The sequence below is a fragment of the Pseudophryne corroboree genome, chromosome 2 (assembly GCF_028390025.1).
Source record: "Pseudophryne corroboree isolate aPseCor3 chromosome 2, aPseCor3.hap2, whole genome shotgun sequence".
Classification (NCBI taxonomy): Eukaryota; Metazoa; Chordata; class Amphibia; order Anura; family Myobatrachidae; genus Pseudophryne; species Pseudophryne corroboree.
In genome coordinates, this window is record NC_086445.1 from 20562825 (window position 1) to 20576081 (window position 13257).

The 13257-nt window shown below is 52.5% G+C and overlaps 1 protein-coding gene across 1 annotated transcript in view; it reads left to right on the plus strand.

Moving 5' to 3' along the window:
- ARAP1 (ArfGAP with RhoGAP domain, ankyrin repeat and PH domain 1) overlaps positions 1-13257 on the plus strand; it is a 304443-nt gene that overhangs the window by 257079 nt on the left and 34107 nt on the right. Inside the window, exon 8 of the mRNA XM_063950593.1 lies at positions 11853-11987. Coding sequence (XP_063806663.1) covers positions 11853-11987 — 135 coding nt within the window. The remainder of the gene's footprint in view (positions 1-11852; positions 11988-13257) is intronic.

Sequence of the window (13257 nt, forward strand, 5' to 3'; positions counted from 1 at the left end):
CTGGCAGTGTCTGCGTGTACCCTGACCGCACAGTGATCTGGCAGTGTCTGCGTGTACCCTGACCGCACAGTGATCTGGCAGTGTCTGCGTGTACCCTGACCGCACAGTGATCTGGCAGTGTCTGCGTGTACCCTGACCGCACAGTGATCTGGCATGTGTCTGCGTGTACCCTGACCGCACAGTGATCTGGCAGTGTCTGCGTGTACCCTGACCGCACAGTGATCTGGCAGTGTCTGCGTGTACCCTGACCGCACAGTGATCTGGCAGTGTCTGCGTGTACCCTGACCGCACAGTGATCTGGCAGTGTCTGCGTGTACCCTGACCGCACAGTGATCTGGCAGTGTCTGCGTGTACCCTGACCGCACAGTGATCTGGCAGTGTCTGCGTGTACCCTGACCGCACAGTGATCTGGCAGTGTCTGCGTGTACCCTGACCGCACAGTGATCTGGCAGTGTCTGCGTGTACCCTGACCGCACAGTGATCTGGCAGTGTCTGCGTGTACCCTGACCGCACAGTGATCTGGCAGTGTCTGCGTGTACCCTGACCGCACAGTGATCTGGCAGTGTCTGCGTGTACCCTGACCGCACAGTGATCTGGCAGTGTCTGCGTGTACCCTGACCGCACAGTGATCTGGCAGTGTCTGCGTGTACCCTGACCGCACAGTGATCTGGCAGTGTCTATGTACCCTGACCGCACAGTGATCTGGCAGTGTCTGCGTGTACCCTGACCGCACAGTGATCTGGCAGTGTCTGCGTGTACCCTGACCGCACAGTGATCTCTCAGTGTCTGCGTGTACCCTGACCGCACAGTGATCTCTCAGTGTCTGCGTGTACCCTGACCGCACAGTGATCTGGCAGTGTCTGCGTGTACCCTGACCGCACGGTGATCTGGCAGTGTCTGCGTGTACCCTGACCGCACAGTAATCTGGCAGTGTCTGCGTGTACCCTGACCGCACAGTGATCTGGCAGTGTCTGCGTGTACCCTGACCGCACGGTGATCTGGCAGTGTCTGCGTGTACCCTGACCGCACGGTGATCTGGCAGTGTCTGCGTGTACCCTGACCGCACGGTGATCTGGCAGTGTCTGCGTGTACCCTGACCGCACGGTGATCTGGCAGTGTCTGCGTGTACCCTGACCGCACGGTGATCTGGCAGTGTCTGCGTGTACCCTGACCGCACGGTGATCTGGCAGTGTCTGCGTGTACCCTGACCGCACGGTGATCTGGCAGTGTCTGCGTGTACCCTGACCGCACGGTGATCTGGCAGTGTCTGCGTGTACCCTGACCGCACGGTGATCTGGCAGTGTCTGCGTGTACCCTGACCGCACGGTGATCTGGCAGTGTCTGCGTGTACCCTGACCGCACGGTGATCTGGCAGTGTCTGCGTGTACCCTGACCGCACGGTGATCTGGCAGTGTCTGCGTGTACCCTGACCGCACAGTGATCTGGCAGTGTCTGCGTGTACCCTGACCGCACAGTGATCTGGCAGTGTCTGCGTGTACCCTGACCGCACAGTGATCTCTCAGTGTCTGCGTGTACCCTGACCGCACTGTGATCTGGCAGTGTCTGCGTGTACCCTGACCGCACTGTGATCTGGCAGTGTCTGCGTGTACCCTGACCGCACAGTGATCTGGCAGTGTCTGCGTGTACCCTGACCGCACAGTGATCTGGCAGTGTCTGCTTGTACCCTGACCGCACAGTGATCTGGCAGTGTCTGCGTGTACCCTGACCGCACGGTGATCTGGCAGTGTCTGTGTACCCTGACCGCACAGTGATCTGGCAGTGTCTGTGTGATGTGCCTCTGCCTCACCTTACCACACATCACTTTCTAGGGTTAGGCTGGTGAAAGGGACAGTTAGGGTTAGGTTGGTGAAGGGGACAGTTAGGGTTAGGCTGGTGAAGGGGACAGTCGAGGTTAGGCTGGTGAAAGGGACAGTTAGGGTTAGGCTGGTGAAGGGAACAGTTAGGGTTAGGCTGGTGAAGGGGACAGTCGAGGTTAGGCTGGTGAAGGGGACAGTCGGGGTTAGGCTGGTGAAGGGGACAGTCAGGTTTAGGCTGGTGAAGGGGACAGTCGGGGTTAGGCTGGTGAAGGGGACAGTTGGGGTTAGGCTGGTGAAGGGGACAGTTATGGTTAGGCTGGTGAAGGGGACAGTTATGGTTAGGCTGGTGAAGGGAACAGTTAGGGTTAAGTTGGTGAAGGGGACAGTTTGGGTTAGGCTGGTGAAGGGGACAGTTAGGGTTAGGCTGGTGAAGGGGACAGTTAGGGTTAGGTTGGTGAAGGGGACAGTTATGGTTAGGCTGGTGAAGGGGACAGTTAGGGTTAGGTTGGTGAAGGGGACAGTCAGGGTTAGGCTGGTGAAGGGGACATTCGGGGTTAGGCTGGTGAAGGGGACAGTCGGGGTTAGGCTGGTGAAGGGGACAGTCGGGGTTAGGCTGGTGAAGGGGACAGTCGGGGTTAGGCTGGTGAAGGGGACAGTCGGGGTTAGGCTGGTGAAGGGGACAGTCGGGGTTAGGCTGGTGTAGGGGACAGTCAGGGTTAGGCTGCGGAAGGGGACAGTTAGGGTTAGGCTGGTGAAGGGGACATTCAGGGTTAGGTTGGTGAAGAGGACGGTTAGGGTTAGGCTGCGGAAGGGGACTGTTAAGGTTAGGCTGGAGAAGGGGACGGTTAGGGTTAGGTTGGTGAAGAGGACGGTTAGGGTTAGGCTGCGGAAGGGGACTGTTAGGGTTAGGCTGGAGAAGGGGACGGTTAGGGTTAGGCTGTGGAAGGGAACAGTTAGGGTTAGGCTGGTGAAGGGGACGGTTATGGTTAGGCTGGTGAAGGGGACGGTTAGGGTTAGGCTGTGGAAGGGGACAGTTAGGGTTAGGCTGGTGAAGGGGACGGTTATGGTTAGGCTGGTGAAGGGGACGGTTAGGGTTAGGCTGGTGAAGGGGACAGTTAGGGTTAGGCTGGTGAAGGGGACAGTCAGGGTTAGGCTGGTGAAGGGGACAGTTAGGGTTAGGCTGGTGAAGGGGACAGTCAGGGTTAGGCTGGTGAAGGGGACAGTCAGGGTTGGGCTGGTGAAGGGGAGAGTTAGGGTAAGGCTGGTGAAGGGGACAGTCAGGGTTAGGCTGGTGAAGGGGACAGTCAGGGTTAGGCTGGTGAAGGGGACAGTCAGGGTTAGGCTGGTGAAGGGGACAGTTATGGTTAGGCTGGTGAAGGGGACAGTCAGGGTTAGGCTGGTGAAGGGGACAGTCAGGGTTAGGCTGGTGAAGGGGACAGTTAGGGTTAGGCTGGTGAAGGGGACAGTCACGGTTAGGCTGGTGAAGGGGACAGTCAGGGTTAGGCTGGTGAAGGGGACAGTTAGGGTTAGGCTGGTGAAGGGGACAGTCAGGGTTAGGTTGGTGAAGGGGACAGTTAGGGTTAGGCTGGTGAAGGGGACAGTCAGGGTTAGGCTGGTGAAGGCGACAGTCAGGGTTAGGCTGGTGAAGGGGACAGTTAAAGTTAGGCTGGTGATGGGGGGGGGGGGAGTTAGGGTTAGGCTGTGTGGGGGGGGGAGTTAGGGTTAGGCTGTGTGGGGGGGGGAGTTAGGGTTAGGCTGTGGAAAGGGAGTGGTTAGGGTTAAGCTGTGGGAGGGGGGGAGTTAGGGTTAGGCTGTGGTAGGGGTGGGAGTTAGCGTTAGGCTGTGGGAGGGGGGATTAGGATTAGGCTGTGGTAGTGGAGGCAGTTAGGGTTAGGCTGTGGAAGGGGGGTTTTTAGGGTTAGGCTGTGGGAGGGGGGGTGTTAGAGTGTGGGAGGGAGTGAGTTAAGGTTAGGCTGTGGGAAGGGAGGGAGTTAGGGTTAGGCTGTGGGAGGGGGAATTAGGGTTAGGCTGTGGGAGGGGCAGTTGGGGTTAGGCTGTGGGGAGGTGAGGGATTTAGGGTTAGGCTGTGGGAGGGGAGGGAGTTAGGGTTAGGATGTGGGAGGGGAGGGAGTTATGGTTAGGCTGTGGGAGGGGGAGTTAGGGTTAGGCTGCGGAGTGGGGGAGTTAGGGTTAGGCTGTGGGGGGGAGTTAGGGTTAGGATGTGGGAGGGGAGGGAGTTATGGTTAGGCTGTGGGAGGGGAGGGAGTTAAGGTTAGGCTGTGGTAGGGGAGGGAGTTAGGGTTAGGCTGTGGGAGGGGAGGGAGTTAAGGTTAGGCTGTGGTAGGGGAGGGAGTTAGGGTTAGGCTGTGGGAGGGGGGAGTTAGGGTTAGGCTGCGGAGTGGGGGAGTTAGGGTTAGGCTGTGGGGGGGAGTTAGGGTTAGGATGTGGGAGGGGAGGGAGTTAGGGTTAGGCTGTGGGAGGGGAGGGAGTTAGGGTGTGGGAGGGGAGGGAGTTAAGGTTAGGCTGTGGTAGGGGAGGGAGTTAGGGTTAGGCTGTGGGAGGGGGGAGTTAGGGGTAGGCTGTGGTAGGGGAGGGAGTTAGGGTTAGGCTGTGGGAGGGGGGAGTTAGGGTTAGGCTGTGGTAGGGGAGGGAGTTAGTGTTAGGCTGTGGAAGGGGGGTAGTTAGGGTTAGGCTGTGGGAGGGGAGGAGGTTAGGGTGTGGGAGGGGGGGAGTTAAGGTTAGGCTGTGGGAGGGGGGGGGGTTAGGTTAGGCTGTGGGAGGGGGGGAGTTAGGGGTAGGCTGTGGTAGGGGAGGGAGTTAGGGTTAGGCTGTGGGAGGGGGGAGTTAGGGGTAGGCTGTGGTAGGGGAGGGAGTTAGGGTTAGGCTGTGGGAGGGGGGAGTTAGGGTTAGGCTGTGGTAGGGGAGGGAGTTAGGGTTAGGCTGTGGGAGGGGGGAGTTAAGGTTAGACTGTGGTAGGGGAGGGAGTTAGTGTTAGGCTGTGGAAGGGGGGTAGTTAGGGTTAGGCTGTGGGAGGGGAGGAGGTTAGGGTGTGGGAGGGGGGGAGTTAGGTTAGGCTGTGGGAGGGGGGGGAGTTAGGTTTAGGCTGTGGGAGAGGGAGTTAGTGTTAGGCTGTGGGAGAGGGAGTTAGTGTTAGGCTGTGGGAGTGGGGGAGTTAGGTTTAGGCTGTGGGAGGGGGGAGTTAGGGGTAGGCTGTGGGAGAGGGAGTTAGTGTTAGGCTGTGGGAGGGGGGGAGTTAGGTTTAGGCTGTGGGAGGGGGGAGTTAGGGGTAGGCTGTGGGAGAGGGAGTTAGTGTTAGGCTGTGGGAGGGGGGGAGTTAGGTTTAGGCTGTGGGAGGGGGAGATAGGGTTAGGCTGTGGGAGGGGGGAGTTAGGGTTAGGCTGTGGGAGGGGGGGGAGTTAGGTTTAGGCTGTGGGAGGGGGGAGTTAGGGGTAGGCTATGGGAGAGGGAGTTAGTGTTAGGCTGTGGGAGGGGGGGAGTTAGGTTTAGGCTGTGGGAGGGGGAGTTAGGTTTAGGCTGTGGGAGGGGGGAGTTAGGGGTAGGCTGTGGGAGAGGGAGTTAGTGTTAGGCTGTGGGAGGGGGGGAGTTAGGTTTAGGCTGTGGGAGGGGGAGATAGGGTTAGGCTGTGGGAGGGGGGAGTTAGGGTTAGGCTGTGGGAGTGGAGGGGGTTAGGCTGTGGGAAGGGGGATAGGGTTAGGCTGTGGGAGGGGGAGTTAGGGTTAGGCTGTGGGAGTGGAGGGGGTTAGGCTGTGGGAGGGGGGATAGGGTTAGGCTGTGGTAGGGGAGGGAGTTAGTGTTAGGCTGTGGAAGGGGGGTAGTTAGGGTTAGGCTGTGGGAGGGGAGGAGGTTAGGGTTAGGCTGTGGGAGGGGGGAGTTAGGGTTAGGCTGTGGGAGGGGGGAGTTAGGGTTAGGCTGTGGGAGGAGGGAGTTAGGGTTAGGCTGTGGGAGTGGAGGAGGTTAGGCTGTGGGAGGGGGGATAGGGTTAGGCTGTGGGAGGGGGGGGTAGGATTGGGGTAAGGTTAGCCATAGAATACTTAGATTGGCGGCATTTTCATCGTTGGGATCCTGCTGCTGACATTCTTGTGAGCACACAAGACATTTACTATACAGTATCTGCAGGTTTAATTAGCCTGAACTTTACTTAGTGACCAATTAACCAAGAATATACAGTAGGCCCCTTTATATAGGCTACGAATAACCTTCAGGAGTATATGTGGGTGGGTTACGGTTATATTATCCTCCCAGATCTTGATATATTTTACATTTCTGGAGTGACTGAGTGCACGTCTGCGGCCCTGTCAGACGCCCAATGATAATCAGATCCTTGTGCAGAGGTGTAACTGTGGGAGTCAACGGAGTCGGCTGCTGCCAGGCTCCTGTTCTGTAGGGGGGGAGGCATCCTCCCGTTCCGTTTGTTGAGCGAGTCCATTCAATTAAGTTAATTGACAGCCGTCGCTCTCTTCCTCCCTACACCTTACAAGTTACACCCTCTTTATTATAGATACACATTTTACATCTGTCATACCCAGGATTCGAACCCTCGACCTGTTACACTGGAAGCAGGCACCTTACTGATGCAGCTATTTGCATACAGTTAGAATTCTCAGGATTCCTATACATAAGCAAATAGCTCCATCAGTAAGGTGCATGTTTCCAGTGTAATGGGTTGTGGGTTCTAATCCTGTGTATGGCACTTGTGAAATAATTGTCAGAGAAATAATCAGCATTGTGAGTGACTGAGCAGATCTATGTAGTGTGTGGCTGTACACTACATGGATCTGCCTACTTGCAATGGTTTTGAACTGACAATTCTATGTAACAGCTTCATATACTGTAGTTCATGTAGTTAGAATCTGCCATCTTGCAGTGCAGGAACAAATTGCTCTATCAGTAAGGTGTCTTCCTTCAGTATAACAGGTCATGGGTTTTAATCCTGGGTATGACTGCTAAGAAATGTGTGATTTAAAATACACACACACACACACACACACACACACACACGAATAAATATATATATATATATATATATATATACATATATTTTTATAAATATATGGGGTGAATCAATATTTATCTTGCTTCCAGGCAACTGGGACACACTTACGCCACTGTCCTTGTGGATTATGTTTGTAGATGCTTCCAGCCTGTGGGGAAGATTTATCAAATCTTGGAGAGGGATAAAGTGGGGAGAGAAAGTACCAACTAATCAGGATTTAACCAGGTTTTGTTCTGAACATGACAGAAGCGGATTGGTTGGTACTTTATCTGTCTCCACATTATCTCTCTGCCAGCTTTGATGCACCTCCCCCTGTGTGCGGTCGCACTCTGTTGGGAGCATTCCCGGATGCAGGAGACGCATCTTCTGAGCCCATGTCCCCAGAGACCGGGTCTTGTGCAGTTTGGCCACTGTCATGGGTCAGAGCGGTTCCTGTGTTGTGGGGGCCTGTCAGCGTGGCGGGGAGATGACCCACACACAGATGACTGGAAGTCCTCTTCTGCTGGCCCTTACCAGCAATCTCAGTGCTGATCCAGTTCCTCACTGGTTCCATAGGATCATTATTCATCATCGCACTGTGCGATACTGGGCTGATTGCGGCTAATGTCAGGTTTGGTTGCTGTGATTTGAGCACTTGTCACATTTGTGTTTCCTGCCTGTGGGCACATGTCGGCAGTTTGTCTCCTGTCGGATGTGTCTCCATGGGGCCGACTTAGTAATTTGCTTTATGGGCGACGTTCTATCGGAGACATAACTTATGGCATCTGATCTTCAATGCTGGTGTCACACGATCATATAAGGAAAGGAATGGGCTACCACATGATTCCAAACCTGACTCATTTATCAATAAGTGATAAAACTCGTCGTGAATGATACAACTCTTTGCGTATGATAAATGGTTCTCCAGCCAATCAGCTCACAACTGTCATGTGTCTGAAAAATGACAGTTGTGAGCTGATTTGGCTGAGGCACCAATTATCATTCACAACAAGCTTTAACACTCTTTGATAAATGGACCCCCGAGTTCGTTAGTGTCTGTTGCGAGTCCATGTATGGAGTAGGAAGTTTAGTAGGGGCAGGAAGCAGACCCCCCCACACCTGTATAGTGTTATACCTGTGCAGGGGGATGGAGGTGTCAGACCCCCCCCCCCCTTCCCCCCTAGGAGGCAGTGGCGGTCTTCCAGCTGTGTTGGGTTTGGTACCTGCCCTGGAAGGACCTGGAGCTGGGTCAATAGTCTGGGAAGGGTGGAACCGGAGACTTGTGTGTGACCTGAATCCACCTTTGCTGGTTGGTTATTGCTGTACATTCACTGGCTAGGAAGCATGTATATATTTCCCATTTCTACTCTTTATCCATAAAATAGAGATTATGTAGCTAATGACAGGAGTATTTGGCAGCCGCGGTGTAAGAGGACACCGGTGCTGCGGACGCAGAACTACAGATAAATCCCTGTCTTAGCTATCGGTGAACACTCCTGGAATCATGTCCCACATATGCGTTCTTGTGTAATATTCCAGCGTAACTAGTAATAGCCGTTTCCTGCAGACCCCAAGTGTGGGGGTGAGGGAACACAGTGCCAGAAATACGCCTGTGTCTGACTCACACTCTGCATCACACACAGTTTAACCCCTTCTGCACTGAGCTGCTGTCACTAGGCCGTCTGCAGATCGATCGCATATTATACACATACACACTATGCATAATAAATATAATGCTGGAGGTGTGGATGCATTTTTACTACCAGTTATTTATATAGCGCACACATATTCCGCAGCGCTTTACAGAGAATATTGGAACATTCACATCAGTCCCTACACCAGTAGAGCTTACACTCTATGCAACTGATTCATGTTTGTAAGTAAAGCAAAATAAGCAAGTAACTTTGTGTCTGGAACAAACCACGTTGCCATGCAAGGGGAGCAAATACATGTACTGTATATGTTTTCTGTGCAGGGTAAATACTGGCTGCTTCTGCATGTAGCTCACACATGTTACACAGCTTTATTTCTACACTGCAGCTTAGATTTCAGTTTGAACACCCCTCACCCAAATCTAACTCTCTGTTACATCTGCCCCACCTGCAGTGCAACGAGGTATTGCCCAGTTGCTTGCGTTTTTGCTTTACTTACAAACCAGGAGTCCGGCCCTCTATTCCCTACAGCGCACACATACACAGTAGGGTTAACGTTTGTTGGGAGGCGATTAGCCTTCCAGTACAGTATATTTGGACTGTGGGAGGAAACCGATGAGGCATGAGGAAGAATGTACAAACTCAGGTAGGGCCGTGGTGGGAATCAAACCCAAGACCTCAGTGCTGTGCGGCAGTACTGCTAACTAGGGAGGCCTATCCCAGGGCATTCTTTCAATTCCGGGATTCTGAATTGAAAAATGCTCAATACCGGGATCCTCGGGATTGGGCCGGCCAATGAAAATATGTCCTTATGGCGCATCCCCCAAGTCCTGGTCAGAAGTCAGGCTTTCCTCCTCTCCGCAGCTCCCTGGGCTCCCTCTGTGAGACGTGTTGGATGGCGTGTTCTTGCGCAGGCTGCTCTGTTTCACATATTACTGCACACTGGCTAATTACTATATACAGGCAGTGGGTCTTATGTAGTACCTGTCACTGTCACCGCGCTGGCTGACAGACGCCGTGCACCATGGCCGCAGCAGACAGTCCTCTTCTGCTTAAGCGTGGTGCGGGCGCGCACGGCTGGCATGGCTGATGTCGGGCTGCACAACGTGACCTCTGACATCACGTCACTCTGCGCTCAGCTGGCGACATTTCACATCAGGTCACTCTTCCAACCATCCCGGTATTGGCCTCCGTAATGCTAACCAGTACGCCGTTCAGTGTTTTATACACGCTGTATCTCCTGTCTGTCTCACTGAGGGTATACACTTTTAGTATTTTTGGGCCTATTGGCGTTTTTCTTGCGTTCTGCCGCTTTAGCATTTAACGGACACACCCTAATCTTCTGCCTGTACTAGAAAGTGTCCCGATTTCAGTGGCACAGTCCCGCTACTTGGACACAGTCCCGCTGTCCCACCCTTGGGGTTGAGGGAGCCTTTGCAGCGAGTAATCAATGAATAGATGCCGTGGCTGCAAAATTTGTCAGGTACGGCTATCCCTAAGCTTGTCCGGTAGACTCCCAAATTTTGGGGTCACCTTCCCGCACCCCAGCCACTTACCCAGTGAAGTGGGCAGGGGCAGAGCTCGATGAGGTGATCGCATCGGGTGTGGTTCATCAAATCGACAGTATCTAGGACGACAATGTTTAGGTCGACCACTATAGGTCGACAGTCACTAGGTCGACATGGATGGAAGGTCGACAGGGTTTCTAGGTCGACATGTGCTAGGTCGACAGGTCTAAAGGTCGATATTAGTTTTTTTTTGTGTTTTTTGTGTCGTTTTCTTCGTAGAGTGACCGGGATCCCAAATTAGTGCACCGCGTCCCCTCGCATGGCTCGCTTCGTTAGCCATGCTTCGGGCATGGTGCCTTCGCTCCGCTACCGCTTCGCTCGGCACACTTTACCGTTCCAATCGTAGTCCACGTGGATCGTTAAGTATGAAAAAATTCAAAAAAAGAAAAAAATGTGAAAAACTCATGTCGACCTTTAGACCTGTCGACCTAGCACATGTCGACCTAGGAACCCTGTCGACCTTCCATCCATGTCGACCTAGTGACTGTCGACCTATAGTGGTCGACCTAAACATTGTCGACCTAGATACTGTCGATCTTCAGACCGGATCCCGATCGCATCATCACGGCCTTGGCCCTTGCGCACGTCATAGCGGGCGGTGGGGTAGGGATGATGTCAGTCAGGACTTCCACACCCCCTACACTTGCCCCTTCAGCTGTAATTACACAATACCACAGCTAGTGATTGTGTCATGCAGAGGGCAGAGAGAGTTCGAGCGTCAGACCTTGTGACCACTGCCACAAAGTATCCATTGTGCACTAGGGGACAGGATGCTGTGGTGAGGTGCTGCCATCTTGTGGTGGAAGGTGGTACTGCTGCTGTACGCCTTTACTAGTGGCCCTTTCGCCTAATGATAACAGATAAAACGCAAAGGAAATGCAAAGGAAACATAAAGGGAAATTGCATGCTAAGATAAAAGTAACATGAATTTTTATACAAACATCTGGTATAGTACAACATTCATATAAAACAATTTCAATTAATAAAAAAAAAAATGTCCTAAAGACTAGGTCGATATCTTGTACGAATATACCCGTCATTCGACCCATCGCATCTACATTGTACGAATACGATGCAATGCGCTGCCACACGGGTCATACATTTCATCCACCGATCATATGTGCTGCACATATGATGAGTCGATCCTGGCCGCCGCTGCACATATGACCAGTCGATCCCGGCCACCGCTGCACATATGATCAGTCGATCCCGGCCGCCGCTGCACATATGATCAGTCGATCCCGGCCGCCGGTAATTGTGGAGGTACATATTGTGGAGGTAGATCATATGGTGAAAAAGTACCGTACAATCTATCGCACGCTGGCATGTGTGTGTGTGTGTGTGTGTGGGGGGGGGGTTTGGAGTTGTAGTAATGTATCAGACCCAATCAGTAATGCTTCGCTCAGGTGTTGTAATACGGCCGCTGTTAGTAAGACACTCAGGATAGTTTACAAATGGACTAGAGATCCAAAATGTCCCTTTACAGTAAGGGTCCTTAGTTGTGCACTCTTCTTTTCAGATAAGAATGGTTGCTCCAACGTTAGAAGGTTTAGTTTAAAAAAAAAAAATATTTGAAAACAAAAATTGTCAGCAAAACAGTCCATACAGAACATGTACAATTCCAGTTTCCACCTGTATAACGCGTTTCGCCTCCCGCTTCTTCAGATATGTAACACAGGCCCACATGTGATTTAGACTGTAGATTTAAAGTGTCAATAATGTAATAAAGCAAAAGCAGGCTGGTGGGACGTGTAATAGAGACCCCAGGCTGGGATACTGTGTACTTCGCCTCTCGATGTAACATTCTGTTATCTCTCATCAGAAATCCCGCGCCTGGATCTGGGCATTAACCTGGAGAAGCAGTATTACGTCATGCATCACTCTATCACTCACAACGGCTACCTGTACAAGACCTCGTCCATGACCAGGCTAGTCGCCGACAGGAAGGCCAAGGAAGGTGGGTTCAGTGTCCAGCTCTGTATCTTCAGAGACCACTGCATGACTATATAACGCTAAGGGGGGAGAATATAACATGGTCAGACTGTGCTGATTTTGCTGCGGGAATTAAGACGCGATTCTCCTAAAGGGAAAACCAGGTTGTCGGCTCTCCTTCATCCAGACACACGGAGAGATACTACAGATGTTCCAGTTCCTCAGCTAGCCTAGATCTTATCGGAGCACTTGTGGAGACAAAACCAAGTCCCAGCTTCTATTAGCAACATAGGGGCCGGTCTGACCCTATAAAAGACCAGAAAGGAAGCAAAATTGTTAAGCAAGCGCAGAAACAACGCCAGGAAGGCAGATGAACCTTCGCCATCGTACGGTAAGAGGTCTATAAGGAAGTATTGAGGAAGGTGGTGAAGAAGAGCACACGGGCCTGGGAGCCTCAGAGGATAAGAAGAAACCAGAGACCACATCACAGGCCAGGACAGCAAACGCGTAAGCTTGTCCACTGATGAAGGCTCCAGACACAACGGGAACCTGAGAAACAGCACTCATTGAAAGCAGGTATTGGGTATATATTATCCAGAACCGACGTGCTCATGGGGCCCTGTGAGAATAAGGGGTGCGTAGAGCCCCTCACCAGCTGTGTTGGGTGATGGAAAAGTACTGCATATACCAATAGTTTCCTATTGATTCACTGTGTCACTCCCCACCTGGGCTGACTGCAGAGCTCCGGTCTTTGCACAGGATAGGGGGTTCCAAAAAGTGTCCACACAGGGGCCCTAGGTGACTCTCAGCGGAACTTCTTATTCATTCATCCTACGGGGAGCGGAGCAGGAAGATCCGCTCGTTAGGTTATTGGTGACACCCCCAGGTTGGGGGAGTCGCAGTACAGAGCATTTCCCGGATTAATATCTCTGCTGATTCCACAATAAACAGATGACTAATGTAAATGGCCATGTACCTGTTTATTAGGTAAGTCAGGGTGACGCGGAGGGTGCGGGATGTATGTACACACATGAACCAGCCGGTCAGTCATTAGGGTGTGTGACGTTTGACACTTGTCCAGTCCGGGCACCACCGTTATATGTCTCTGACCTGTCAGCACTTACAGAATGTAGCATTGTGGTGTGTTTTGTATGACCCTTTGTTACAGAGGATTGTGGAGCATTTTGTATTACCCTGTGCTGCGCAGTGTTGTTCTGTATCACACATATGTGTTGTGTGTTTTCTTGTATTCATTTGTATATCATCCTTTTGGCCTTTGTGTCACCCTTTGTGTT